Source organism: Mirounga leonina, unplaced genomic scaffold (genome assembly GCF_011800145.1).
Source record: "Mirounga leonina isolate KUSES-001 unplaced genomic scaffold, KU_Mleo_1.0 Mir_200, whole genome shotgun sequence".
In the NCBI taxonomy this organism is placed as follows: Eukaryota; Metazoa; Chordata; class Mammalia; order Carnivora; family Phocidae; genus Mirounga; species Mirounga leonina.
Window position 1 is genome coordinate 1432131 of NW_023270503.1, and position 26357 is coordinate 1458487.

At 43.4% G+C, this 26357-nt stretch overlaps 1 protein-coding gene across 5 annotated transcripts in view; it reads left to right on the forward strand.

The window, feature by feature from the left end:
• The window catches only part of SMG6 (SMG6 nonsense mediated mRNA decay factor), a 231850-nt gene that overhangs the window by 52438 nt on the left and 153055 nt on the right, over window positions 1-26357 (forward strand). For 4 of the 5 annotated variants that reach the window (XR_004683253.1, XM_035027543.1, XM_035027542.1 and 1 more), the window contains one exon: window positions 2676-2821. Coding sequence is in view for 4 of the 5 variants with exons in the window: in XM_035027543.1 (XP_034883434.1) it covers window positions 2676-2821 (146 nt within the window). In the remaining variant the exon portion in view is untranslated. Of the gene's footprint in view, window positions 1-1365; window positions 2170-2675; window positions 2822-26357 lie in introns of those variants that run through there. The other variant, XM_035027545.1, reaches the window with a different exon arrangement.

The window sequence follows — 26357 nt, forward strand, 5'->3', positions numbered from 1 at the left end:
GGCTTCCTGCAGAGCAGGGAGCCCAATGTGGGGCTCGATCCCAGGACCCCGGGATCATGACCTGAGCCGAAGGCAGACGCTTAACGACTGAGCCACCCAGGCGCCCCTCTAATACAACTTTAAAAAAAAAGAATTTGAGCACTGGGTGTTATATGTTCTGATCTAACTGATGAATCACTAAATTCTACCTCTGAAACTAATAATATGCTATATGTTAATTAAATTGAATTTAAATAAAAAATTAAAAAATAGAATTCAATTATATGGATGTGCCATCTTAATGATCTGCTGTTGTTGGGCATTTTAGGCTGTTTCCAATTTTTTGCTGTTATAAATTACCATCTTTTTATGCTCTCTCTCCTCCTCCTTTGCTGCTACTGCTGTTGCTGCTTTTTATAATTTTATAAAACTTCAAACATAAGTTGTACATTGTATTTCCATTTCAGTATAATTTTTATCCTGTAATATCGGGTGGAGCAAAGAGAAAGACATAAAACTACTTACAGGTGGTTTGATGCCCAAATCAGCATTTTAGTGACAAAACTGGGAAGCAGAAACCCCGCTATTGAGCTCTGAGGAAGGATCTGTTATCTGTGCGTCCCTCAGTTACTGCCTAACAAAGCTGCTCTAGTCTGAGTGGATTCATCTTCCCTCATATCTCAGAGTTGAAGTTACTCTAACCGATATCCTTATGTATTTGAGGGGTTTTTTTTGTTGTTGTTATAGTTATGTTGTACTAGTTGAAAGGCAAAGGGAGGATCTTTTTTTTGTTGTTATTAAAAAAAAAGAGAGAGAGATGTGGATATTTGACCTGGTGCTCATTTGAGACTTCAGTCTGACCTAGGGAGTTAATGGATCTGTTTCAATTCCCATCCCAGGGAAGAGGCTTCCTCAGACACAGCTTCGAAGCAGGACTGTCCCACGTGACACCTCTGTCCTGTCATTCTGTGCTGGCTCTCTACTGCCTTTCAACACGGAGACACATGGCTCTGAAACTTGCCCACTGTGGCTGCTTTTCAAGCAGAGTGAACACTGCTATTCTCGTAATGAGAAGTGCTAGCCCCCCTCCCCACCTCCGACCAGAAAGAGTGCTGCACAGTGTCAAGATTTAAAATGAAACCTTTGTTATAGCCCATGGGGAAAAATGGATCCATTCCAGCCCCAAACATATCACTCTCTGCCATTCCAAACCTACCAAGAGTTTTAATGGTTCTGAATTGGAAGGAAAAACAAGGTTCTTTTTTTTTTTTTTCCTTGTTTTTTCCGGGGGGGGGGGGGGGCACTTGAAATGGCATGTTGGGGAAAAAAGCAAATACATGGCATGTTTTCTGCCAATGAAAATGAGGACAGCTCAGCAGAGAAGGGAACTGGAGTATAAACTGTAATTGACCCATAGCTGTGGCATGACTCCTGGGTACTAGAAGGTCAGTAATAGGAGTTGCCATCCAAGGGTAAGGAATGAAGATTGCTAAGATGCCAGAAAGCTCTGGAGTTTTTTTCCTAACACGGGGAGGGTATTACTCAGTGGCGAAAGGGCCAAGGTTCAGGTGAAATCAGAAGCACCTTTCTCTAGGGCTTGAAACTGTTTTGTATCTTTTGAGAAAGATTCCCTTCCCTGTGGCTTTCCAGAAGCTATTTATTAATCCAGCCTGGAGCTATTCCTCACCCCACCCCCCAGTGTACCACAAGGAGTTTGTTTGTTTGGGGGGTGGGGGTTGAGGATGGATAAAAGATACTTTGCTGACCACGAATTGTTCAGCGTGGCTCTATGGCCCATGTGCCTGGTTTCTCTCTCTAGCACCAAGTTTGAATTTGCTTTTTATTTTCTGAGGACTTGAGCTGTGGTTTTGTTCATGTTTCCAAAGGAGCTCCAGGCATGCACCACTGTTTGGGATCCAGTGGCCACATTTGGCAAGCAGTGGTTTGAATGACCTCTCTTTAGGAGCCCTAGGTCACTGGCTGGATTTCTACCTCCCTACATTATAGGCTCTTCCTGTATTGGGAGTGGCAGTTGGCCAGGGCATTAGATTTCCACTGGCCTGAAAACATACAGACCCTGATGAGCAGAGGCTTGTGAGAGGGAGGAGGACAGCAACACAGGAAAGACTGAAACAGATCATGGGGGCCCTTGGTCTAGGGCTTCTTCAAGGGAAAGTCTGGGATCCCCAGGTGGAGCAATTAATGTGATGGTACCTAAAAGACAGCAGCAGAACTATGCCTGGTTTCCTGAAGCGAAGCCTCTAGATTCATGAACCTCTTTTTAAGGAATACAGTTTTCATACCAGAGAGTTTGGGGAGTATGTAGGTTGTAGAGCTTTAAGGAAATTTGTTCACTATTCACAAAAACGGAGTGTTTCAGAGAGAAACTTTGATTTCAGCTTGAATCCAGTGGTTGCCAGGGGTTAGGAAATAGCATACCAAAGCCTAATAACTCATAGTGACGTATCCAGAGGTTGAGTTGTTTCCATCTCTGATCCCTGATCAATTCTTTTTCTTAAATGTGGTCACAACCTTAGGATACCGGGAAGGTTTGTGAAAGAAAACGTCCTAGGCATGAGGGGTCTGCTTTCAGAGAGACACGGCGTGGTGGGGTGGGAGTTTGTGGGCGCGTGTGCGTGTGCACACCAGCTGCTCTTGGGCACGTGCCTCCCTGAATGAGCTGGCTGTGTTTGCAGGATGGAGACATTCCCTGCGGTGGCGGAGAAGGTCCTCAAGGAGTTCCAGGTGCTGCTGCAGCACAGCCCCCCTCCTATTGGAAGTACCCGCATGCTGCAGCTTATGACCATCAACATGTTCGCTGTGCACAACTCTCAGCTGAAAGGTAAGGAACGGCTGGCATCTTTATCCACACAGATAAATCTGAGTCTAGCTTCTTTCATACGCTGCCATACCACGACATTCCCCCTGATACACACACACGCAAACACACGCTTCCCTATCATTGCCTCTCAGATTTTTAATTTACTCTCTGAAATCTGTATGACTCTCTAGTGCTTGGGTGGGATGAAAGGAAGGAATCATGGGTATAGAGCTTTATTTGCAAACCCAGAGATGCTGTTGCACATCTGGCCGTGCTAAAGGCAGCAGCAAGGCCTCTTGGAGGCTACAGACCCAGAGCCTCTCCCAGGGGAGAGGCATTGCTGAAATGTTTCATTGCAGAGACCATACGCTTGGCAGGGATTGGGAATAGCTGTTTCTGGACGCATGTACCCTGTTTGTTCAGTATGGAAAAGTCTAGTTCCCTATGGGCTATCCCTTGTGGGAGCCTGCCAGGGAGTAGTGAATTGATGAGCTTTGGTGACTCAAGCTGGAAGCACAAAAATCACCAGGCCTAGAATTTGGCCATTATACTGGTGTGCATTCTGAAAAGCTTTTCTGAACACTGGGGTTTTTTTGAGGTGGGGGTGGGGAGGGAGGGGCTGATTGGCAGGATTTGTAAATGTTCTGATGACCAGGTCACTGTTGAAGGATGTTACCAGGATCCCTTCCCTCCCCTCCACCCCACTTAGGTAAGGATGATGTGGTTTGACTTGATGGAAATATGTAGCATGGGGGTGACATTGTTTTGTGTGTTTATTTGGTCCACGCTGCCAAGAATCGTTTCAGAGGATTGACAGAGAGTGTTTGGTCTCAGGGCTGGAAGGTTATTATCTGAAATGCCAAGAAGTGGAAACTGTCCTGTGCAGATTCTGTTTTAAAACAGACCTGGTCGGGCGCCTGGGTGGCTCAGTTGGTTAAGCAACTGCCTTCAGCTCAGGTCGTGATCCTGGAGTCCCAGGATCGAGTCCCACATCGGGCTCCCCGCTCAATGGGGAGTCTGCTTCTCCCTCTGACCCTCTCCCCTCTCGTGCTCTCTCGCACTCTCTCTCTCTCTCAAATAAATAAATAAAATCTTTAAAAAAAAAAAACAGACCTGGTCTTTCTGGACAGAGTGTCGCTCGTTCTCTTGTTGCATCTTTTCTTAGTGCTTTCTCACTCTGAAGTTGATTTATTTCCCTTCCCATTTGTACTTGGGGGTTATGCCTCACTGGTATTGGGGGTGGTGGATTTCTCCCCTGATGAGTATATATGCCACACTTTCCCTTGAAAACCTGGCTTCTCCTGGGACTTTCTCTGCAAGGTCCTCTGCTCGTCCACCTGGGTTTTCAATCATATCTGAATCTTAGAGGATTTTCTCCCCTCATGCTGCCTGCTACAAAATTGAGAGTTCCCAGCAGAAGTCAAGATGCAGAGGCTTAGGTGCCTTTTTGAGCTTGGGTAATTATTCCTGAGAATACCTCTGAGAAAGCATGCAATCTTGAGGGGCAGTGGTGGTTTCCAGGAAGGAGGAAATAAAGTTTGTGAAGTGCTGTCATGGTGGGCTGTGAAGTCCAAAGGGGAGGGAGATTGATTCCTTCACCGTTACTCTGCTGGTTCTCCTACCAATTGGGAAGCTCACCGGACTCAGGAGCTGGGGCCTCCTGCAGTGCCCTTCTATTTATTTTCCTGCCTACCTCTAACAGCAACACAGAGTTCGGTGAGTTGCTGCTCTGTCACAGAACTGCAGCCTCTGCCAAGGTATCATTCCAGCCTCGAGTGACCTGTGGTCTCAGGAGGTGTGAGTGTAAAGGACCTGCGGCTCTTGCCTGCGAAGCATCTGTTGTCAGCAGCTTCTGCTCCATGAAAAGGAATACCTTGGCCTTTTCATAGGCCACCAGTGAGTCCTTTTCTTGTAGCTGCTGTTGAGTAAAGGTTAAGAAAATATGGGTGAAAGGAAGGTGAGGTGGTGAGAACAGAGAAAGGAGAAAATAGGTGGTTCTCCCATGTGAGGCCAAGGTTCTTTTTTCAGGACTCTTTTCTATCCATGGTTGGTCATAATGAGGACCTGCTAGCCAAGAAGGACAAGTCAGAGCCTGTGCTTGAGACTGCTCATTTCTGGCCTTGTCCTGACGCTCACCTCCATGAGGCAGCTGGGGCCAAGGGGAGTATGAGCTGAGGTGGTCAGAAGCTCCAAGAGTGTTTCAGGGAAAAACAGCCTGGGCCACAGGATATAACACTCAAGTAGGACAGAGAGCTCTGCGGACGTGCTGCCAAGTACCCGGTGTGCAGTTGAGGCGGCCGTCCAGACCCCACTGTGTGGGCTGCCATTGGGAGAGGGGTGAGCAGAGCACTCAGCGGGGCCAGTTGGTGGGAAGATGCACTTTTCCATTTCCCAGCACATGAGTCATCTTCTCTGGGCCCCTGTGCTGTGCTTGCACGGACAGTGGCAAGAAGGGGGTGTTGTGGCTGAGTAGCAGCATCTGTGCCGGGGGTGGAGAGGGAAGGGGGTTGGGGAGAGGGTAAAGATTTAAATCCTTCACTAATCAACAGCAGTTTGAATCACATTTTTATGAGTAAGGAAGTGATAAATCAGCCCTGAGTGTTCAGCCCCCAAGTCCTGTCAGCTGGTGCCCTTCTGAAGGCTTCTCTCCAGGCCAGTCTGCTTGCTGTCAGAGTCGCCACCCAGCCACAGAACCCTGGCTGTCTGAAACCGGGAAGCAAGGGCCTGATGCTGCCTGGCCCTCCCAGGTGCTTGGGGTCTTGGTGATTTGGCAGTCACTGCGAGTTACAGAACATCTGGACCATCATTTTTCTTTCCATTCTTACTTGGACATGTCCTTCTGGGTGGGTGTTTGCATATGTCAGTTCCTGGACTCTGTGGAGAAGGAACATTCCAGCCTGAAGCAGAGGTGATCTGTGGCCCCCAAGGCAGTCGGGATCCTTTCAGTCTGTGCCTGGGCCTTCCTTGTAGATATGGTACCTAAGGCGTATGATTTGAAGAGCAACAGGGACGCCCTTACTAAAAAGTATGTTCTTTGTTGATGCCTCTGATTCATTTTTTTTGTGTTCAGTGCCACCCTTGTATAACTGTCCTCTTTTCAAAATACCAGTAGTTCAGGGATAGAATGATACTAACACTTTAGGGTGATTGCTTTTTAAATGTGCTTTCCTTGTGGTCAAGAGAGATATAGAACTGTTTAAAAGCTTTGGACACCTCACAAGTAAAAATGGAGGAAAAAACCCTCAGCTGGTGGCGACTAAAAGGCATCTTTCCCCTTTTCCCAGGTTATATAGTTTTCCCTGGAGCTCAGGAAGGCAGAGGATGTGAGATCAGATCTGCCCCCCTTCACACAGGAGGAAATAAATTGAGTTCTGCTACATCATTTAACCAACTAAACTTTCAGATCTCAGCAGTGATCTCAAAATTCATGGGTTGAGGGCCATTGGTGGGGGAGACCTCTGTCTCCTCCTCTCATATGAGCCCTTTGCAAAAATTCTGCTTCAGTGGAACTACAGAGTCTAGAATCCCGCACTGAAGTGATTGGGGACAGATAAATTTGAGGGATGTTTGGGGGGTTCTTAGGAAAGTGCCTAGTACTTACTAGGCACTCAGTTAAGTCTGTACTGAATGCATGGATGAAGAAGGCCACAGTTCTGGCAAGCCAGCTCTCATTGAACAGTGTGTTCCTTACCTGGCCTGGGTCCAAACTTGTTCTTTGGCGAGTGATGGGTGGTGGTGAGATAGGTGGTTCCCAGAGTGATGTCACAATCGGTAATCTCTCTACAGCATTCCTGAGCCCAAAGGGAGAAATGGGGCCTTCTCCACGTGCCTCAGCATTTAACACTTCAGTGGCCGTTTGATCGGCTGACGTGATGCTGGAGGGTGAACTGTTGATCTAAACCACAAACACTCCAAGAATTTTAATTTTTTGAAAATTCTGTAATTGAAGGAAATAGACTCTAGTTTCTTGAAGAGGAATAATTGAAGTAGCGTTTGTGGTAGGGCATCACTGAAGCCCATTGCATCCCCCATCTGTGCCCAATTTGCTCCAATCTGGCCTTTTTTTTTTTTTTTTCTTCTTCCTTTTTCTCTCTCCCTCTTGCTCTTTCTCTTTTTAAAAAATATGTTTTATAATTCCTGGAATCAAAACCATCTCAGTCACACACTGTTTTATTTTACTGTATTATTGGATTATACTTCCTATAAATCATTGGATGTTATTCATTGGCCACCACTGGAATAACTTCCCTTTTCTATACTCTGGCCCCCTCTTTTTCCTCCTCCTTTTCCTCCTCTACCAGTTCATAGGCCAGGCCTCCATTTCAGCCTTGCAGAAACGCCCCAGAGGCAGCAGGAGGGCACCCAGAAACACTTCTCTCGTGTGCCGTTGGTACTCCCTGCTTTTAGGGAACATTTCGGGGCTGGGATTGAGGTAGGGATGGACTGGCATTCCTTCCATTATCAATTATGCTTGCTCTTATGGCTCGTTAGTAATCCTGCATTGCAGGAGGTAGAGGGAGTGCCACACGTGTGTCTCCAGAGGAATAGAGAATCACAGCTGTCTATGTGGGACCGATAGTGGTTAACCCAGATGTTGGGATGCTTGAGGTAGAGACCTCACACCTCCATGCTGTTGTTGTGTATGCTGGTTGACTCTAGTTGAGAAGTTTGATTCACAACCAGAGTTCCTTTGTTTTCCAGCCACCTCACAGACTTTGAGTACAGCAATCTGCTTCTCTGTGGCAATTCACTTCTGTCTGAGTCTCTTACCAAAGCAGAATGTATGAAGTGCCTAATCCTCTGCTTGTCAGAACAGTTGTACAGGAAATCCACCTTTCATAAGGGGTTAGGCTTGAGTTTAGCTGTATAAACTGTCCTTCTCATTCCTCCTTCTCTAAGATCTCTAGTGGTAGAAGCCCTTGGGCTTTTTCTCCTAAAGGATCCATGGGTAGATTTCTCCAGGTAATCAGCACTTCCTGACCTTCATTTCCAGAACTGCTCAGTTTAGAGTAAATTAGCAAAGAACCAGCTTGGCCAACAAATTTTGTGAGAAATGGATTCAAAGGTCAGAAGAGTCTAGGCTTTAGAAGGCAGGCCAGAGGAGGACGCATCCTTCCGCTATGCCCTCTATCCCCCTGGGGGAGATACAACTATCAGTAGGCTGCTTAGCACAGACTTCTTCCCTCAGGATTCCCTGGAAAAGAAGAAAAAGTTAAAGAAATGAGTGTGTAGGGGACCTCCCTATCTTTCCTGACTCTGATTTCCAGGGTCCTTGCTTTTAGAATATATGTTACTTTAGGTCAGGGGAGGATAAACAGTTCTGAACCGCTAAAGAAGTGAGAAAATCCAGTCATATCAATAAAATTAAGCTTCTTACTGTGTCAGGTGAAGGAATGGTATCTGTTTGCCCCAAGGTGATGGTGTGGTTTGGTGTCCTTAGTTGCTTTGGTTTAGAGTGCTGAAGTGCAGTATCCCATCATTGCCCAGGAGTTAATATGGGCTGGGTATCTCCTCTCTCTGGCCATTGTATGGCTTCCCAATTTGATTTTATTTTGCTCCAGGAAGGACTTAACTCTGAAAGGAAGACATTATTGGCAGGAATGTTGGCAGCAGGGCTCTCAGCTGCCTTTCCAGAGTTCTCTGTAAGCTTTTCCTGAGGAGAAAATTTCTACATGTGTAGCTTACCGGGGGCTCAGGCCAGATATGTACTGTGTGTTGAACACACAGGGGAAGTGGGTATGTTCTGGGGATGGGGTGAGAGGGCATAAGTTGTACTTTGTATCCTAACCAACTGAATGGTGGCTGAGGAAGAATTGTAGCTTTCAGAGGTAGTGGCAGATAATAACAACAGCAAAACACTGTGATAATACCTGATGACATTTTATAGTTGCTGCATATGTGTTTTCATTTGATTTCTCCTACCAGCTGTCAGAGACAGGTGGGACAGATATTTTGTGTCCTGTTTTATAGATGGCCAGGAACATACCAGAAAGGTTTAATAATTTAAGCAAGGTTACGCATCTAGCAAATTACACCCACATCTTAAGTGTCCAGCCTTCTGTATCAGAAGACACAGAAACCTCTCTGGATTTAATTGAGAGAGTTAAACAATGCAAGCATCTTGCCTTCCCCCCCCCCCCCCCCCCCCCGCCAAATCTGAGCAGCTGCTGTTTTTTGATGCAAAAAGTGATTCTTGAGTCTGATTTGAGACTGAAGAGGAACAGAGGTAGAGATGAGGGAGTTGAGGGGGAGTCAGAATTCCAGGCTGCTTGAACCTCTGGTGGGGCCACAGGTAATAAGCTGGCAGAAGGATATGGTTTGAGGATATCAAAAGTTGTCGGGGTTCCATATTTACTATTCTCATGGGTAAGGGGGAATCTCCCTTTCACAACAGAAAGCATTGTTCATGACCAGTTGGGAAAAGAAATATTCATCTTTGTCTTACTTTGGGAAATGCAGTCTCCTTCTCTCTCTTTCTCCCTTTCTTTCTTTCTTTCTTTCTTTTTTTTTTTTTTAAGATTTTATTCATCCATTTGACACAGAGAGACACAGCGAGAGAGGGAACACAAGCAGGGGGAGTGGGAGAGGGAGAAGCAGGGGGAGTGGGAGAGGGAGAAGCAGGCCTCCCGAGGAGCAGGGATCCCGATGTGGGGCTCGATCCCAGGGCTCTGGGATCATGACCTGAGCTGAAGGCAGATGCTTAAGGACTGAGCCACCCAGGCACCCCTCTTCCTTTTTTTTTTTTTTTAAGATTTTATTTATTTATTTGACAGAGAGAGACACAGTGACAGAGGGAACACAAGCAGGAGGAGTGGGAGAGGGAGAAGCAGGCTTCGTGCAGAGCAGGGAGCCCAATGCGGGGCTCGATCCCAGGACCCTGGGATCATGACCTGAGCCAAAGGCAGATGCTTAACAACTGAGCCACCCAGGCGCCCCTCCTTTTCTTTTTTAAAGGACTTTTTAGGAACATTGTTTCTTATTCTCATGATCTTTTCTATTATCTTTCTTGCTTTTAAGAAAGAGGCTTTTCATATGCCATTCTTAGAGGAGACTATGATTCTTATTTTTGGCCTGGGGGAAAGTAGATATATCATTCATGCAGAAAAGAGGATGAGAGTATAAAACATTTGAAAGGATGATAAAGTGAATACACATGGAACCCCTATCTGGGTTAAGAAATAGAATGCTGTTAGCACCTCAGAAGCTCCCTGTTGTGTTTTGTGCCCATGGTAGTTCTCCCTCATCCTTACAGGTAATTATCATCCTGACCTGTGGAGTTCATTCCCTTACTTTTTTATAGCATTGTTATAAGTATGTACTCTTAAACAAAACGTAGTTTGGTTTTGCTTGCATATAAATGGAATCATGCTTAATCATATTATTTACATTCTTTTCTCTCTGGCTTATTTTGTTCCATGTAATGTTTGTGAGTTCTATCCATGTTGATGTGTGTGGTTGTAGTTTATTCATTTTCATTGCTACAATACTACATTTTATTCCTGTATTACAGTTTACCCGTTCTTATTTTAAGGATATTTGAGACATTTGAGTTGTTTTCTCTTTGGAGCTATTATGAATATTGAATCCATTGACCGTTATTGTAATTATTGGAGTATTTGGATTTATACGTACTGTACTATTATTTAAAAATCAGTTTTATCGAGGTAAATTTATACACAGTAAAATGAACCCATCTTAAGAGTACATTTCAGTGAGTTTGACCAACTTATATACCAATTTATATATCCGGGTAACTAATCATCACAATCAAGATATGGAACGTTCCATCATCCAAAAAGTTTTCTTTGTGCCCATTCCAGTTGATCTCCATTCCTACCCCCGGCCTCAGGTAAACCACTGATCTGTCTTCTGTCACCATATAATGAATGTGTCTTTTCTAGAGTTTCTTATAAATGTAATCATACAGTGTGTAGTCTTTTGTTTCTGGTTTCTTTTGTTCAGCTTCATGTGTCTGAGATTTATTCATGTTGTTTATATGAATCAGTATTTCATTCCTTTGTGTTACTGAATAGTATTCTACTATAAGGATATACTACAGTTTTGTTTATCTAGTTACCTGTTGAACATTTCGGTTGTTTCTACTTTTGGGTTATTATGAATAAAACTGCCATGAACCTCTGTATGAAAGTCTTTTTGTGAACATGTATTTTATTTTATTTTTTTAAACTGATTTTTTTAAACTGATTTTTTTTTTTTTTTTTTTTTTATTCAGTCGAGACACAGAGATACAGAGAGAGAGAACATGAGCAGGGGGAGAAGCAGAGGGAGGGGGAGAAGCAGGCTCCCTGCTGAGCAGGGAGCCGGATGCAGGGCTCGATCCCAGGACCCTGGGATCATGACCTGAGCCGAAGGCAGATGCTTAACCATCTGAGCCACCCAGGCGCCCTATGTGTACATGTATTTTAATCTCTTGGGTAAATACCCAGGAGTAGATGTCCTGGGTCATACAGTAAGTATATATTTAATTTCATAAGAAACTGCTAAGCTGTTTTCCAAAGTAGTTGAATCATTTAAATTCCTTGCAGCAAGGCATAAGAGTTTCAGTTCCTTTGCATCCTTGCCAACATTTGGTATTGTCAGTCTTTTTTACTTTAGGGATTTGGGTGGATATGCGGTACCATTTCATTTTGGTTTTAATTTCATTCTGTGTTTCCCCTCAATGACTGAGGATGAGGCATGACTTTTCATGTGCTTATTTGTCATTTGTATATCTTCTTTGGTGTGTGTTTAAATCTTCTGCCCATTTGAAAAATCAAGTTGTTTGCCTTTTATTATGAAATTTTAAGAGTTCTCTCTACAATCTGGATATAAGACCCTTGTCAGATATATGTGGTGGTGGTGTTGTTTTGAGATTGTATTTATTTGAGAGAGAAAGAGAGAGAGAGCATGAGAGTGGGGTGAAGGGCAGAAGGAGAAGCAGACTCCCCGCTGAGCAGGGAGCCCGACGCGGGACCCGATCCCAGGGCTCCGGGATCATGACCTGAGCCGAAGGCAGGTGCTTAACCGACTGAGCCACCCAGGCACCCCAGATACATGTTTGTAGATATTTTCTCCCTGTGCTTTCCCATTACCTGTTCTGTTTCCTTTTTTCTTCCTTCTTACTTTCTTTCGGATTTCTTTTTCCACTCTTCTCCCCCTTTCCCTACTAATTTCCTTTTTTCTTTTTTTTTTATTAAGATTGTATTTATTTATCTGACAGAGATAGAGCGAGAGAGGGAACACAAGCAGGGGCAGTGGGAGAGGGAGAAACAGGCTTCCCGCGGAGCAGGGAGCCCGATGTGGGGCTTGATCCCGGGACCCTGGGACCATGACCTGAGCTGAAGGCAGATGCTTAATGACTGTGAGCCACCCAGGCGCCCCTTCCTTTTCTTTTATTAGTGGTTACCCTAGGAACTAAAGCATGTGCACTTACCTTGCCAAAAGTCAAGTTATTCAGCATTTTTCACTCTCCTCCCAAATAATACAGGGACTATGGAATAAATTCCAACCATTCTCTTCTCACTATGTCTCTAATTTATATGCTGCCATTGTCATGTATTTTCATTCTTTTTTTCCTTTTAAACCCTCCAGGACAAATTGTTGTTGTTTTTGTTGTTTATTTTGTTGGTAAATATTTGTTTAGACCCACCCATATATTTACTACTTTCTTTTCATTCCTTTTTGCATTTCACACCCTCCACCTGGGATCATTTTCTTTTTGCCTGAAATATATTCTTTAGAACATATTTAGTGAAGTTTGTTTGTTTATTTGAGAGAGAGCGAGCGCCCACATGAGCACGTGAGGTGGGGGGCAGGGAGGGGCAGAGGCAGAGGGACAAGCAGAGTCCATGCTGAGTGCGGGACCGGGCTTGATTCCATGACCCTGAGATCATGACCTGAGTCACACATCCAACCGACTGAGCCACCCAGGTGCCCCTAGTGAAGTTCTTTTGATGACAGATTTTTTTCAGTTTTTATTTGTCTGAAAAGGCTTTATTTTCCTTATTCCTAAAAGATCTATGTTCACTGGTAATAGAACTCTAGGTTAACAGTTCCTTCAGCCCCCATTTCATACAATTCATTGTCTCTGAGCTTTCACCATTGTTGATTAAAAGCCGACCATCAGTCAAATTGTTTCTCTTTTATTTTTATTTATTTTTTTTAAAGATTTTATTTTATTTTTTTAAAGATTTTATTTATTTATTTGAGACAGAGAATGAGACAGAGAGAGAGTACATGAGAGGGGGGAGGATCAGAGGGAGAAGCAGACTCCCTGCCGAGCGGGGAGCCCGATGCGGGACTCGATCCAGGGACTCCAGGATAACGACCTGAGCCGAAGGCAGTCGCTTAACCAACTGAGCCACCCAGGCGCCCAAATTGTTTCTCTTTTAAAAATAATCTATTCTCTCTGGATGTTTTCCAGGTCTTTAAAATTTTTTTTTAAAGTTAAAGTTAAAAAAACTTTTAAAAAAACTTCTGAAGCCACCCAGGCGCCCGATGTTGTACTGTTTTAAAGATTATTTATTTATTTATTTATTGACAGAGAGCGAGAGAGGGAACACAAGCAGGGGGAGTGGGAGAGGGAGAAGCAGGCTTCCTGCTGAGCAGGGACCCGATGTGGGGCTCGATCCCAGGACCCTAGGATCATGACCTGAGCCGAAGGCAGACGCCCAACAACCAAGCCACCCATGTGCCCCTCCAGCTGTCTTTTCAAGGGGCTTTATTTCTGTGTTTATTTCTGACTCACCCTCATACCTTGGATGTAGCTCTGTGGGATGCCAGCTTAATGGCAGAGATCTTGGGCACCCTCTTAGGTTAGCTTTACCCATGAAGCCTTGGAAACCAAAGCTCAAGTTCATCAGGTGGCAAGTGTTCTTAGGGTAAAGTCTGGCTGTGTTCCACTTATATCTCTAGTTTCCCATCTTTACTCAGTCTCTGACCAGAAAATTCCTTTTTAATTTCCTTACTCATGTATGCTTTCTGAAAAGATTTTTAAAATATTTTTTCCAGGATAATTAGTTGTTTCCTTGGGAGAGTAGATCAAGGTACCTAGTCTGCCTGACGTGTTATTAGAAGAAATGCTGTGACTCCTTTTTTCTTTTTACCACCAGGCATGAACATTTGTGTAGCTCTGCTTGAGCAGTACGACTGGGGCACCCGTATCCAGGGTGGCAAGGGCATGTAGGCTGCTTTTCAAAGAGTAGCTCTTTTTTCAGCTCCTACAGTCTAGTTTTACGGCAGATGGTGTTATGGGGCTCGCATTCTAAAATTTTTCCAAGAGGTGTTCAAGGTATAGACTACTTAGAAGGCTAATTGGGTGGGGAAGAAAGGTAAAGGTGAGAGGGAGGCCTGCAGCTGAAATGACAGAAACCATTTATTACCAAGAGGGTCTGAGCTAGAGATCTGGAAAAGAGTGCTCTCTAGTTTCAGCCACATTGCGTTACATATCTGGTGAACCCTGTTGGCCCATAAAATCCTTTCCATTAGTCAGGGTGCTCTGTGCTTTTGTTCTTGACTTCTGCTGTTCTTAGAGCTGTTTGGTTTGCTTGTGTGTCTCCGTTTCCTTTTTAGAAGGCGGCTTGTCACATATTTAGAAATTTATTTACTGTAATTGCAGTTTTCTGGCTTCTTTAGGCCCCTCTTCAGCTATAGGACTCCCGTCTTGAAGCTTATGTCAGAAAATGCCCGTGTGATCCTTTGCCCCAAGTGCCAACAGCAGATGCACCAGTTGACATGCTGTAGGGAATTTCCAACTGCTGGGCAGGTTTCTGAAATCCAGACACGTGCTGTTCACACTTTGGCTTCTGAAGCAAGGATCAGCAGTTGAAGAGAGGAGGGGGACTGGAGGGAGAGAGATCTTATAATGCCTGCCCAAGGCTTACGGCTGTGTCAGCTTGCTTCATCCCTTCTCCAGCTGGCGTTGGCAGGGTCGAGTAAATCACTGTAGAGCGGTTACGAGCCGAACTCACTGGGGGCTTCTTTGAGGCACACCTGTGACGTCATCCTGTTATCACTGCTTGTTCTGCGTAACCTCTTTTCACCTCTCCCCTGAGAAAGGGTGATGCCCAGAACTCATGTCAGGGCAATGAGCAGAGAGAAATGTTTGGTAATCATCATTTTGAGATGCCTGCTAAGGACACAATTGCAGGCTGTTGACACATTCTTCAAGATTCCACACTGGAAGAGAAAGTCCTCTTTGCAAACATGGCCTGCATACCCCGTAAACTTCTTTTTAAACTCGAAGAGAAAGACAACCCAGAAAGACTTGAAACTGCTAAGTGGTCTCGCTTGATCCCCCTGTCTCCCCCTCTAAACACACACAAACACACACACACACACACCTCTGTACAGCAGTGATTCTTTTAAAAACAGCAGATCATGTCACTCTGCTTAGAATCCTCCACCGGCTTCCCATTTCAGAGTAAAAGCCATAGACTTTACAAGAGAACTCCCCCTCCTCCCACCCTCCCACATCGCCTCTCTCTGGCCTCGTTTGCTGCTGCTGTTCTCCCCCCGGCTTGCTTGGCGTGCTTCAGCCACACTGGCCTTCTTGCAGGTCCTCTGATGAGCCAGGGATTCTCGCACCGTTGAACCTTTGCATTATCAGTTTTCTCTACTTGGAACGCTCTGCTTCAAGCTCTCTGCATGGCAAATACCGCACCTCCTATGAGTCTACTGAAGTAATACTGCCATGACGCCTGCCCTGATCATCCTATTAACACTGCTGCACTCCCACCCTGAGCTCCTTGATTGCCTCTATCACTTGGTTTTCTTTTTTTCACAACTTGTATTCTAAATACTAAGTAACTTATTTTTTGTGCATATGTTTATTACTCATTTTCTCCTACTGCCCCTCTGCAAGAATGTAAACTCCCTACCTAATGTAAACTCCTATACCTAGTCAAGGTATAGACTACTTAGAAGGCTAATTGGGTGGGGAAGAAAGGTAAAGGTGAGAGGGAGGCCTGCAGCTGAAATGACAGAAACCATTTATTACCAAGAGGGTCTGAGCTAGAGATCTGGAAATCTACAGTTAGGGATCCTTGACCTGTTTTATTCACTGATGTATTATGAGCCTCTAGAACAGTGCCTAGTGTGCTGTAAATTCTCAATAAATACATTCAACAAGTCAGGCTGGGCAGTGCAGATTGAATGGTAAGGCCAGGGGCATCTAATATCTGGGGTCATTGCTCATAATCTTACTATCTTTCCTTGTTTTTTTGTTATGGTGACATTTCAGAAAATATAATTTCCAAATACAAATTTTGTATCCTGACATTAAAATACATTAAATGTGTTTTGGTATTTACTGCTGATCCTGGAGTCAATGTCTTTGGGGCTCTGGAAAGCAAAATTTCTTGGAGAACAGCATAAGTTCTGTCCTTTTTCATCCCCTAAATCTTCCATCCTTTATTCTTTATTCTTTCTTCCTGTACATAATATTCTTTTATTTCTCCTTCTTTACTCATTTACCACATTTTTACTCTCACTTTACTCTCACTTTACTTAAAAGATTTAACGTTTTGGTTTTGTTGAGAGTACCAAAACAAATAGGAAAAAAAGCTGGAAACCACCTGTAAACCATCTTCCCAGCAATGACAATCATTCCTATATATATGTATGAATTCAAGTTCTTTTTTAACACAGTTGAAAAAATACTGATTATAAAATGTTTTGATTCTCCTGTTTTCATTTAGAGGTATTCAGTCATAGAATTCTTTATAATCATGTTTAATGGCTAAATAATGTTCTCGTATGAATATGTTAACATTCACTTAATCCTTACCCTGTTTTCAGACATTTTTTCCCACTTTTATAGTATTGTGAATAATGCTATAATTAACATCTTTGTACATAAAACCTTTGTCTTCATTTCATATTGTTTTATTAGAATATATTTTTAGAAGCTCAGTTTTGGGGTTAAAGGGTTTGAAGTCTTCTAATGCTTTTGATACATGATGCTGGATTACTTTTTTAAGAAGTTGTGCCAGCTGACACTCCTAACAGCAGTGTTTGAGAATGCCCAGCTACCACCTCTTGCTCATTAAAGTGTTTTTAATGTTTTATAGTCCTTGGCACAATGCAGGCATTCATATATTTGTTGAATAAATGATAGAAGAAAACCCATCTTTTTTTTTTTTTTTAAACAGACTTTCTTTTTTAGAGAAGTTTTAGGTTCCTAGCAAAATTGATTGGAAAGAACAGAGAGTTCCCATATTCCACCTGCCCCCAAACATGCACAGTCTCCCCCACTGTCAACATTGGGAACTGGAGTGGTACATTTGTTATAATTGGTGAACCTACATTGGCACATCATTATCACCTACAGTCCATAGTTTACAATAAGGGTCACTGTTGGTCTTGTACATTCTATGGGTTTTGACAAATGTATCATGACATGTATCCACCATTATAACACAGAAGAATTTCACTGTCCTTAAACTCCTCTATGATCTGCCTATTTATCTCTTCCTCTCCCTAACTTCTGGTAACCACTGATTTTTCTACTGTCTCCCCAGTTTTGCCTTTTCCACAGTATCATGTAGTTGGAATCATATAGTATGTAGTCTTTTCAGATTGGCTTCTTTCATTTACTGATAAGCATTTAAGGTTTCTCCACATTTTTCTCATGGCTGGATAGCTCATTTCTTTTTAGCACTGAATGATACTCTGTTGTCGAATATACCACAGTTTATTTATTGTTTAACCTACTGAAGGACATCTTGGTTGCTTCTTCGTTTTGGCAGTTATGAATAAAACTGCTATAGACATCTATATGCAGGTTTTTATGTGGACATAGTTTTTTTTTTTTTTCTACTGCTTATTTTATTTTAACAGTCTACTGTCCCCAGAGAAGAAACGGATACAGAGGTGATTTATGGACATAGTTTTTTGACTCATTTGGGTAAATCCCAAGGATTGAGATTACTAGATCATACGGTAAGACTATGTTTAGTTGTGTTTTTTTTTTATAACTTTTTTTTTTTTAAAGATTTTCTTTATTTATTTGAGACAGAGAGAATGAGAGACAGAGAGCATGAGAGGGAGGAAGGCCAGAGGGAGAAGCAGACTCCCCGCTGAGCAGGGAGCCTGATGCGGGACTCGATCCCGGGACTCCAGGATCATGACCTGAGCCGAAGGCAGTCGCTTAACCAACTGAGCCACCCAGGCGCCCCTATGTTTAGTTTTCTAAGAAACTGCTAAACTGTTTTCCAACTTATCTTTTTTTTTTTTTTTTTAAGATTTTATTTATTTATTTGACAGAGCGAGACACAGTGAGAGAGGGAACACAAGTCGGGGAGAGGGAGAAGCAGGCTTCCTGCTGAGCAGGGAGCCTGATGTGGTGCTTGATCCCAGGACCCTGGAATCATGACCTGAGCCACTTAAGGACTGAGCCACCCAGGCACCCCTCAGCTGACCTTGTTTTAAATTGCATATCTTTAGGTATGCCTCAGTAGCTCAGTAGGGTTGCCTGGGTGGCTCAGTTGGTTAAGCTTCCGACTCTTGATTTCAGGTCAGGTCATGATCTGGGGGTCATGAGATCGAGCCCTGCATCGGGCTCCGAGCTGGGCATGGAGCCTGTCTAAGATTCTCTCTCTCCCTATTTTTCTGCCCCACCCCTGCTGCTCGCTCTCTCCCTTCCTCCCTCCTTCTCTCTCTCTCTCAAATAGATAAATGCATTTCTTTGATTATTGGTGATAATGGACATTTTCTTCCTTTTTTAAAAAACTGGTATGTATAGGGCGCCTGGGTGGCTCAGTTGGTTAAGCGACTGCCTTCGGCTCAGGTCATGATCCTGGAGTCCCTGGATCGAGTCCCGCATCGGGCTCCCTTCTCAGCAAGGAGCCTGCTTCTCCCTCTGACCCTCCCCCCTCTCATGTGCTCTCTCTCTCTCTCATTCTGTCTGTCTCAAATAAATAAATAAAATCTTTAAAATAAATAAATAAATAAATAAAATAAAATAAAAACTGGTATGTATATGCAATGGAATATTATGCAGCCATCAAAAGGAATGAAATCTTGCCATTTGCAACGATGTGGATGGAACTGGAAGGTATTATGCTGAGCGAAATAAGTCAATCAGAGAAAGACATGTATCATATGACCTCACTGCTATGAGGAATTCTTAATCTGAGGAAACAAACTGAGGGTTGCTGGAGTGTTGGGGGGTGGGAGGGATGGGGTGGCTGGGGAGGGTATGTGCTATGGTGAGCGCTGTGAATTATGCAAGACTGTTGAATCACAGACCTGTACCTCTGAAACAAATAATACATTATATGTTAAAAAAGAAGAAGAAGAAGAAGATAGCAGGAAGGGAAAAATGAAGGGGGGGAAATCGAAGGGGGAGACGAACCATGAGAGACCATGGACTCTGAGAAACAAACTGAGGGTTCTAAAGGGGAGAGGGGTGGGGGGATGGGTTAGCCTGGTGATGGGTATTAAAGAGGGCACGTTCTGCATGGAGCACTGGGTGTTATATGCTAACAATGAATCATGGAACACTACATCAAAAACTAATGATGTAATGTATGGGGATTAACATAACATAATAAAAAAAAGATCTTTTCAGCAAAAGGAAAAAAAATAAATCTTAAAAAAAAGTTTATAGTTCTGTGTAGCCTTATTTTCTGCTCATTTTTCCATTCCATCCTTGTATCTTTTGTATCAATTTATTTGAGCTTTACAGATGGTAAATATAACAAGTCCTTTCTATGTTCACTGGTAATTTTCTTATTTGTGTTTGATTTTTTAAATGTTTATTGGTTTTTTTAGTGTACAAAATATTTAAACTTTTATTGAGTTAAAATGTCATTCTTTATCGTTTGTAATTTATTCCATTGCTCTTAAGCTTTATAAGGTCTTCCATTGGAGAAGTTTTTAACCAGCTCTGCAAATATATTTTCATTTCCATCAGCCAGAGGGAATTCTAGCACTATTTGTTAGGTAATTTCATTCAGTTGGGAAGAAATGTGAGGAACCCTGCATGCTTAATAATGTGACGGTAACATTGTGAGAGATTTTTGGGGGCTTGAACCTGTGACCCTGAGATCGAGACCTGAGCTGAGATCAAGAGTCAGAGGCTTAACCGACTGAACCACCCCGGCACCCCTGTGAGAGTAGATCTTTTGCATCAGATATAAAAGTTCCTAGCCAGCAGATCAGCCTGGTGTGTATATTACTTTGAGTGAGGTAAGGTTGGAGTCATCATGAACTGCATTGTCAGGGTCAGACCTTGCACTTCACCTCACTTCACCTTTGGTGAAAACTTACCAGCTAGGAATAGTTTAAGCTTGGTAAGTTAGCATGGATATGTCAGTAATGGAATAGAAAACATTTAAGAAGTAGTAAATGAATTAAACCTTCTTATGTGGGGTGTGTGTGTGTGTGTGTGTGTGTGTGTATATGTATATATGTGTGTATATATATATACACATTATATATAATTGAATATTACTTAGCCATCAAAAAGAATGAAATCTTGCCATTTGCAACAATGTGGATGGAGCTAAAGTATATTATGCTAAGCAAAATAAGTTAATCAGAGAAAGACGATATGATCTCATTCATATGTGGAATTTAAGAAACAAAACAAATGAACATATGGGAGGGGAAAAAAGAGAGAGAGGAGAACAAACCATAAGAGACTCTTAATGCTAGAGAACAAACAGGGTTGCTGGAGCGGGGGTAGGAGGGGGATGGGCTAGATGGGGGATGGGCATTAAGGAGCGCATTTGTTATGATGAGCACTGGGTTTTGGATGTAAGTGATGAACCGCTGAATTCTACTCCTGAAACCAATATTGCACTGTATCGTTAACTAACTAGAATTTAAGTAAAAATTTGGGGAAAAAATGAATTAAACCTTTTTGCTATGGTATGTTTGCCACGGATTTGCCAGTATTTCTCACCTTCCCTTAAGGGGAGGTGGTTTTCTCTTTTGAACTTTGAATTTCAAACAAAGCAACTTGGTTTGAGGGTTTATTTCTTTGATTTCTTTTGACATTGTTGATTCCTCAAACTGTCTTCTTTCATCCAGAGGAACCAACAACTTGATAGGTCAAGTAGAGAATATTCAGCTATTCTAGAAAATGCAATTATTTTATCTTCATAAAATGCATAGATTTCTCAACTGGAGTATGTGCTCCATGGACAAAAGACTGTATGGTATTTTATCAAATCCCTAACAGTGTTCAAGGTAGATTTCTTTTTTTTTTTTAATTTTATTTATTTGACAAAGATACAGAGATACAGCGAGAGAGGGAACACAAGCAGGGGGAGTGGGAGAGGGAGAAGCAGGCCTCCTGCCGAGCAGGGAGCCCAATGCGGGGCTCGATCCCAGGACCCTGGGATCATGACCTGAGCTGAAGGCATACGCTTAACTGACTGAGCCACCCAGGCGCCCCTCAAGGTAGATTTCAAAATTAGGTACTTAATCAATAATGGTCGATTTGATTGACTAACTTAGGGTCTGGGATTGTATAAAATGAGTTTAGACATATAAGAAATTATATTTAAATTATACATATATGTGAGTTTATATATAATGAGTTTAGGCATATAAGAAATTATATTTACATTCTTTTAAACTGCCTGATGCAAGCTCCATGATGGTAATGCTATAGGAGACTGCTTTGAGAAGCCAAGATTAGAATCTGTGATATACTTTTTCCCCTTTTTTCTAGCCCCAAACTATGGGGGTTCTCCCTCTGAAGACATTGGGAAGCCAAATTTATAAAAAAATTCCTATTAATTAACTAATGCTCTTTAACCACTGATGCTCCTTGGCAAGGGAGACTGGAGCAGCTCATTCAACCACTGGGGTACCTGCTGTCAGAGTTTCGCCCCTACTTTGAGGCCCTTAAAGGCAAAGAGAGTCCTGTTAGGAAGTGGTAGAAATGCTTCCACATATGTGTGCTATTTCTTTAAAAGAAAGTCTAACGGAAGTGATGCTGTAGGGAACATCTGCACTTGGGGCTGAGTGGAGAGAGCGAGATGCGCTGCAGCTGGTGTAAGGGCCTGGCAGGCTGAGGCGCTGCTGTCTATTGGGGTTTACTTCTGTCTACATTGAAACATGGCTTGGGAGGGGGTTGGTGGCCTGCTGCCAGCCTCAGTTAGCCTGCCCCTCTCTTTCCTCTTTCCTCCTCACTACCACCCCCCCCCCCCAACTCCCCTCCCTCATGCTTTAAAGTCACATTTCCAGGCCAGACGTAGAATTAATCTCTGGGCACTTCACATTGCTGGCAGCTGAAAGCAGGATGTGGGATCTTTTTTTTTTTTCTCTTTCTCTCTCTCTGCGTCTTGGCTGACTTTTTTACCTCTCGAAGAATTTGGAAGGCCGTGAGATTCCCCCCCCCACAAGTACTGTGGAGTTTTTCAGCACGCTGATCACCCTGCTGCGGCTTCACCCTAATAGACTTCATATGTTGATGCAGTTGACATCAGTATCAAACTATTTTACATGTGATCTGGTGTATTTCCTGAGGAAATCTGCAAGATATTTATTAAGAACTAATAAAATAAACCTCTCCATGAGTTTTTAGGTAGTTTTCAATTTTTCATGTCTCTCTCGTTTCCTCTTATCAATGAGCTGCTATTTTCTCCCTACTCTGACCATCACAAAAGGAAACAAAAATAAATGTTTTAAACTGTTCCTGAAGGGACAGAGAGAGAATAGTTCTGCCATGATGTATCAGCCGGGGCTATATTTTTAGTGCAGCATTGTAGAAACTAAAAATATCCTGTTATAGTGGATCCTTTTTATAGGTCTGTGTGTGTATGTGTGTGTGTGTGTATGTGTGTGTTTATAATGTTGTACGCACAAGTGCCTTTGTGCATCGGCAGCCGCTCTTCCCATTACAGCTGGACTCCATTAGTCCTTGAAAATTAATGTAATCCCAGTTAAGAAAAAAATTAATTACTCTACCAGAGCTGCATTTTATCCAAAGCTAGTGTTAGCTCCCTAGCTGGCAGCTTAGTTTGAGAGGCTCCAGGGGCCTATGGAGTCGTGGCTTTGGTATCACAGCGTTTGCTGCTGTGTTTTTCCTGTTGAGAGCATTCCTCAGTTCTTTAGGGTGAGACATGTGGCACGCAGAGTAACTGCAGACCTCTGTGTCTCAGTGAAATACCGTGTTCCATTCTGGTCATCCCCCAAAGGGTTGTCTGCTACAGGTTTAACTCACCTGCCGGAGCAGGTTTTCTTATCAGGATTCTTTTAAAAAGAGATTCTTTGGCAGTGGTTGATTTTTTTAGTGTTCTCTGGAGGAGAAATACCGTTTGTCAAAGTCCAAAAGATGCATGGGATTTGCCTAGGAGGGTTCTTCGTGGACAATTAAGAATGAAGGTCACGTTTTGTCCTTACTTTTCGTCTGAAGTTGGACTAGTCTGCTTACTACACACCTCTTATTATAAATGAGTATGTCAGAGTTGACTGCTGGCTTCTAGTCAGACTTCTCCGCACCAGCCTGGATGAGGGGCTGCCTGGCTCGGCGTGTGAGTAACGTCTCCAGCTGTGTAATCAGTGTTCTGGGATGAGGTGCAGGGCACAGCCCAGAAGTTGTTGCCATCCGCCTCGCCTTCACACAGCTCTTGTGCAGTTAGTTGCCTGCATTTGTTGTTGTTTTGTTTGTTTTTCCTCCTTGAGGTCTGGATTGGGGTGGAAGGGTAGAGTGGGATAGGTGGGAAGGATGGTTGTTTCCTTACTGGTCAGACTCTCCAGGCTTTCTGCTGAGAGTCCGGCCAGGGTCCATCTGTGTTGGACTGCACTTCTCTTTTTGTACTGAGCTGCGGCGTGGGCAGCATAGGCCTGTGTAACACGTGACAGGCCTCCCCAAATCCCATGATGGCATGGATCCTCGCGGTGCTGTTCAGAACAAAAACAGGGTTAGTGCCCTTTTGTTTCTTTTTGGGCATGAGCTCTGAGGCTCGTCCATGGACCTCATGTTCTCTTCCGCTGGTGACTCCAGGTCCTCCCCTGATCCCGTCCCCATCATCCCCTGGCTGACAACTAGGTGAGCCCTTGGCTTCCTGTACTTGATCCCCAGGCAGTGTAGTTCAGTAAAAGTAGTAATTAGGCCTTTTACAAATTTATTTTATTAGTGAAGAGAGTTGGTAGGTAATGGGCTGTAACTCTAACACAGCCAGTTTAGAGATTAATAAAAAATTTAAAAAGAGCAGTTTTTACCAGAGGCAGTGGGCCTGTTATTTCGAGTTCTCAGCTGAGCCGAAATCAGAGTGGCGTGGGACCCATGGCGGCCTGGCTGCTGGGAGATGCAGAGCCACGTTCCTTGTTGTTACAGTCTGTGCAGTGCCCGTCCTTGAGGGTGTTTTACGCTGGCATTGGAAAAAAGGAAACCTTGTTTTCCAAGAACTCTGCTCTCTCTCAGCTTGATAAGCATTTAAAAATAAAAGCTGCACAATTGAAATTGGCAGTGCATCCTCATTCTTTTGTCTTTCTGTTTATTTTTTTCCCTCATCCCTCAACATGTGTGCTACAGCCCATGGTTATTACACCCTCAAGAGTGATGGCCTGGAACTCAGCAAACTTGCACCAGGGTCTGCCCGCCCTCCATTCGGCTGTTTGAAGCCGGCTGAGGCACCGGGACCCGGCACGGAGAGGTCTGGTGGATCAGCCACAGCAGCCCCATCTGTGGCACATTTCCCTTTGCCCCTGAAGCTGCCTCCTGGAATTTTTAGCTTCTCCAGAATCTTGATTGTCAGTTCAATCTTTCTTGTTAGTTTTTGCAGTTAACTTAATTGATTTGTTTACCTCTCCATTGGAGGAGCTCAAAAAGAAAATACTTTGGCACTAATCAGGAGCAGTCCTGGCTTTTTCAAAAGATTCTCGTGAGCTAAAATTTTAGAAGACTGACCCAGGGAGAAAAAAAAAGCTCCTATGGCTTAGGCTAGGGTGACGGTAAGTCCTGGTTTGCCCAGAGTTAGGCCCTGTTTATGAATTATTAATAGCATACCCTTTCGTTCTCACAAATAGCCCAGTTTAGGAGATAAATTTTAGCATCACCCTAGCTTGGATGAATTTAGCAAAAAACAAACAAAGTAACTTACTTACTACAAACTGTTAATACTTTGTCTAGAAATGTAATGGCTTGTAAGTCAGTGCCAAACCCTGCCCTGAGCATTGCATGCAGATTCCACTGGAGTCATGCACATGTGACCTCAGAAAGAATTGCCGTATCTCTGGCTCTGTGAGTGAAGACTGGCCTTCCTGCTTGAGTAGGGCCCGGTAAAGCCAACTCTGAAACACCATGTCACTTGTTCTAGCATTTCTGATTATCACTGCTTAGTTGGTTGAGTCAGAACCTGGAGTTAGTTTTTGGTGGGGTGTGGTTTCAGGTTTGCAGACTTCCCGGTTGATGCCTGTGAAGGGTTGGTGCCTGATTTAACTAAATAGGGTGTTACTTCAGGTTAGTAGTCCTTGTTTTTGCTTGGCTGGTTGGGCTGAACCTGGTATTACTGTTTCCCAAAGAATATTTTTGGTTTGAAAACTGAAGGTCAGCAGTTCGCAAGTGCCGAACTGAAAGCCAACTCTGTGGTTTGTCTTGTGCCACTGGGCCAGCAGCCCTGCAGCCCTGATCGATTGATCTGCGACAATATGAGACCACGAACAGCAACTGCCAGACAAAACTCCATCTCACCCCATTTCCCTGTCCAACCTGTCTCTCTGCCCAGATCCCCTTTCTTTTTCCCTTGTATGTCTGTCTCACTCTTGGTTATGTATTTCACTTTTTTGAGTCTATCTTTTTCCATCTCCTTGTCTCTTTCCATAACAGTTTTTAATAATGTTTTAGTTAGTTCCAGCCTTTTCCCTGAATGGATCCCATTGGAAAATGCATTTGAAAGGAAACAGTTATACACTTCCCTTCCTTTGAAAGTCTGTTGGCACCTTTTCCAGTGCAGTAAACCATACAACATGTATTTTCAAAGTTTCCAAACACAGACATGCTGGCGTTAAATTTATGAAAAAATATTTTATTCAGCTGTATGGTAACTGTGACTTTCAGAGATGCTGATCAGATTTGAACTTGGTGCTGACTTTTGGGACTCCAGCAGGTTTATAGATCTCTGCAGGAAATATAGCCACACTGGCTCTTGGGGAGTCCATGATGCTTTGTGCCATGGCCTTTGATTGCAGGTTGGGCAGGAGGAGTTCGGGCAAGAGATATAGATGTGGGGATCCCCCCAGCCACACCCAGCGAAAACCAGAGAAAGTCTATGAGTCACTGATGGATATTGCTTGGCTTTGTTGTGCACAGAAGCAGAAGGTAAATTCCTTCTGTTCATAGAAGGTAAATCTTTCTTTTTATTACTCCAGCCAAGGACTGGAGGTCAAATAACACCTGTTTGTGTGGTATATTATTTACTTTAGAATGCCATGGCTAAGAAGAGTGTGTTTATTTGTATTCAAAGCAGTGATGATGTTGCTAATGTCTGTAAGTGATGATGTCACTCCTCCCTTTTTATACCTATAGGCCAGTGCCAAAAAAAAAAAAACAGTTAGAATCAGCTCTGTGTATTTAAACATCTGTGGGTTTGACTGAGGT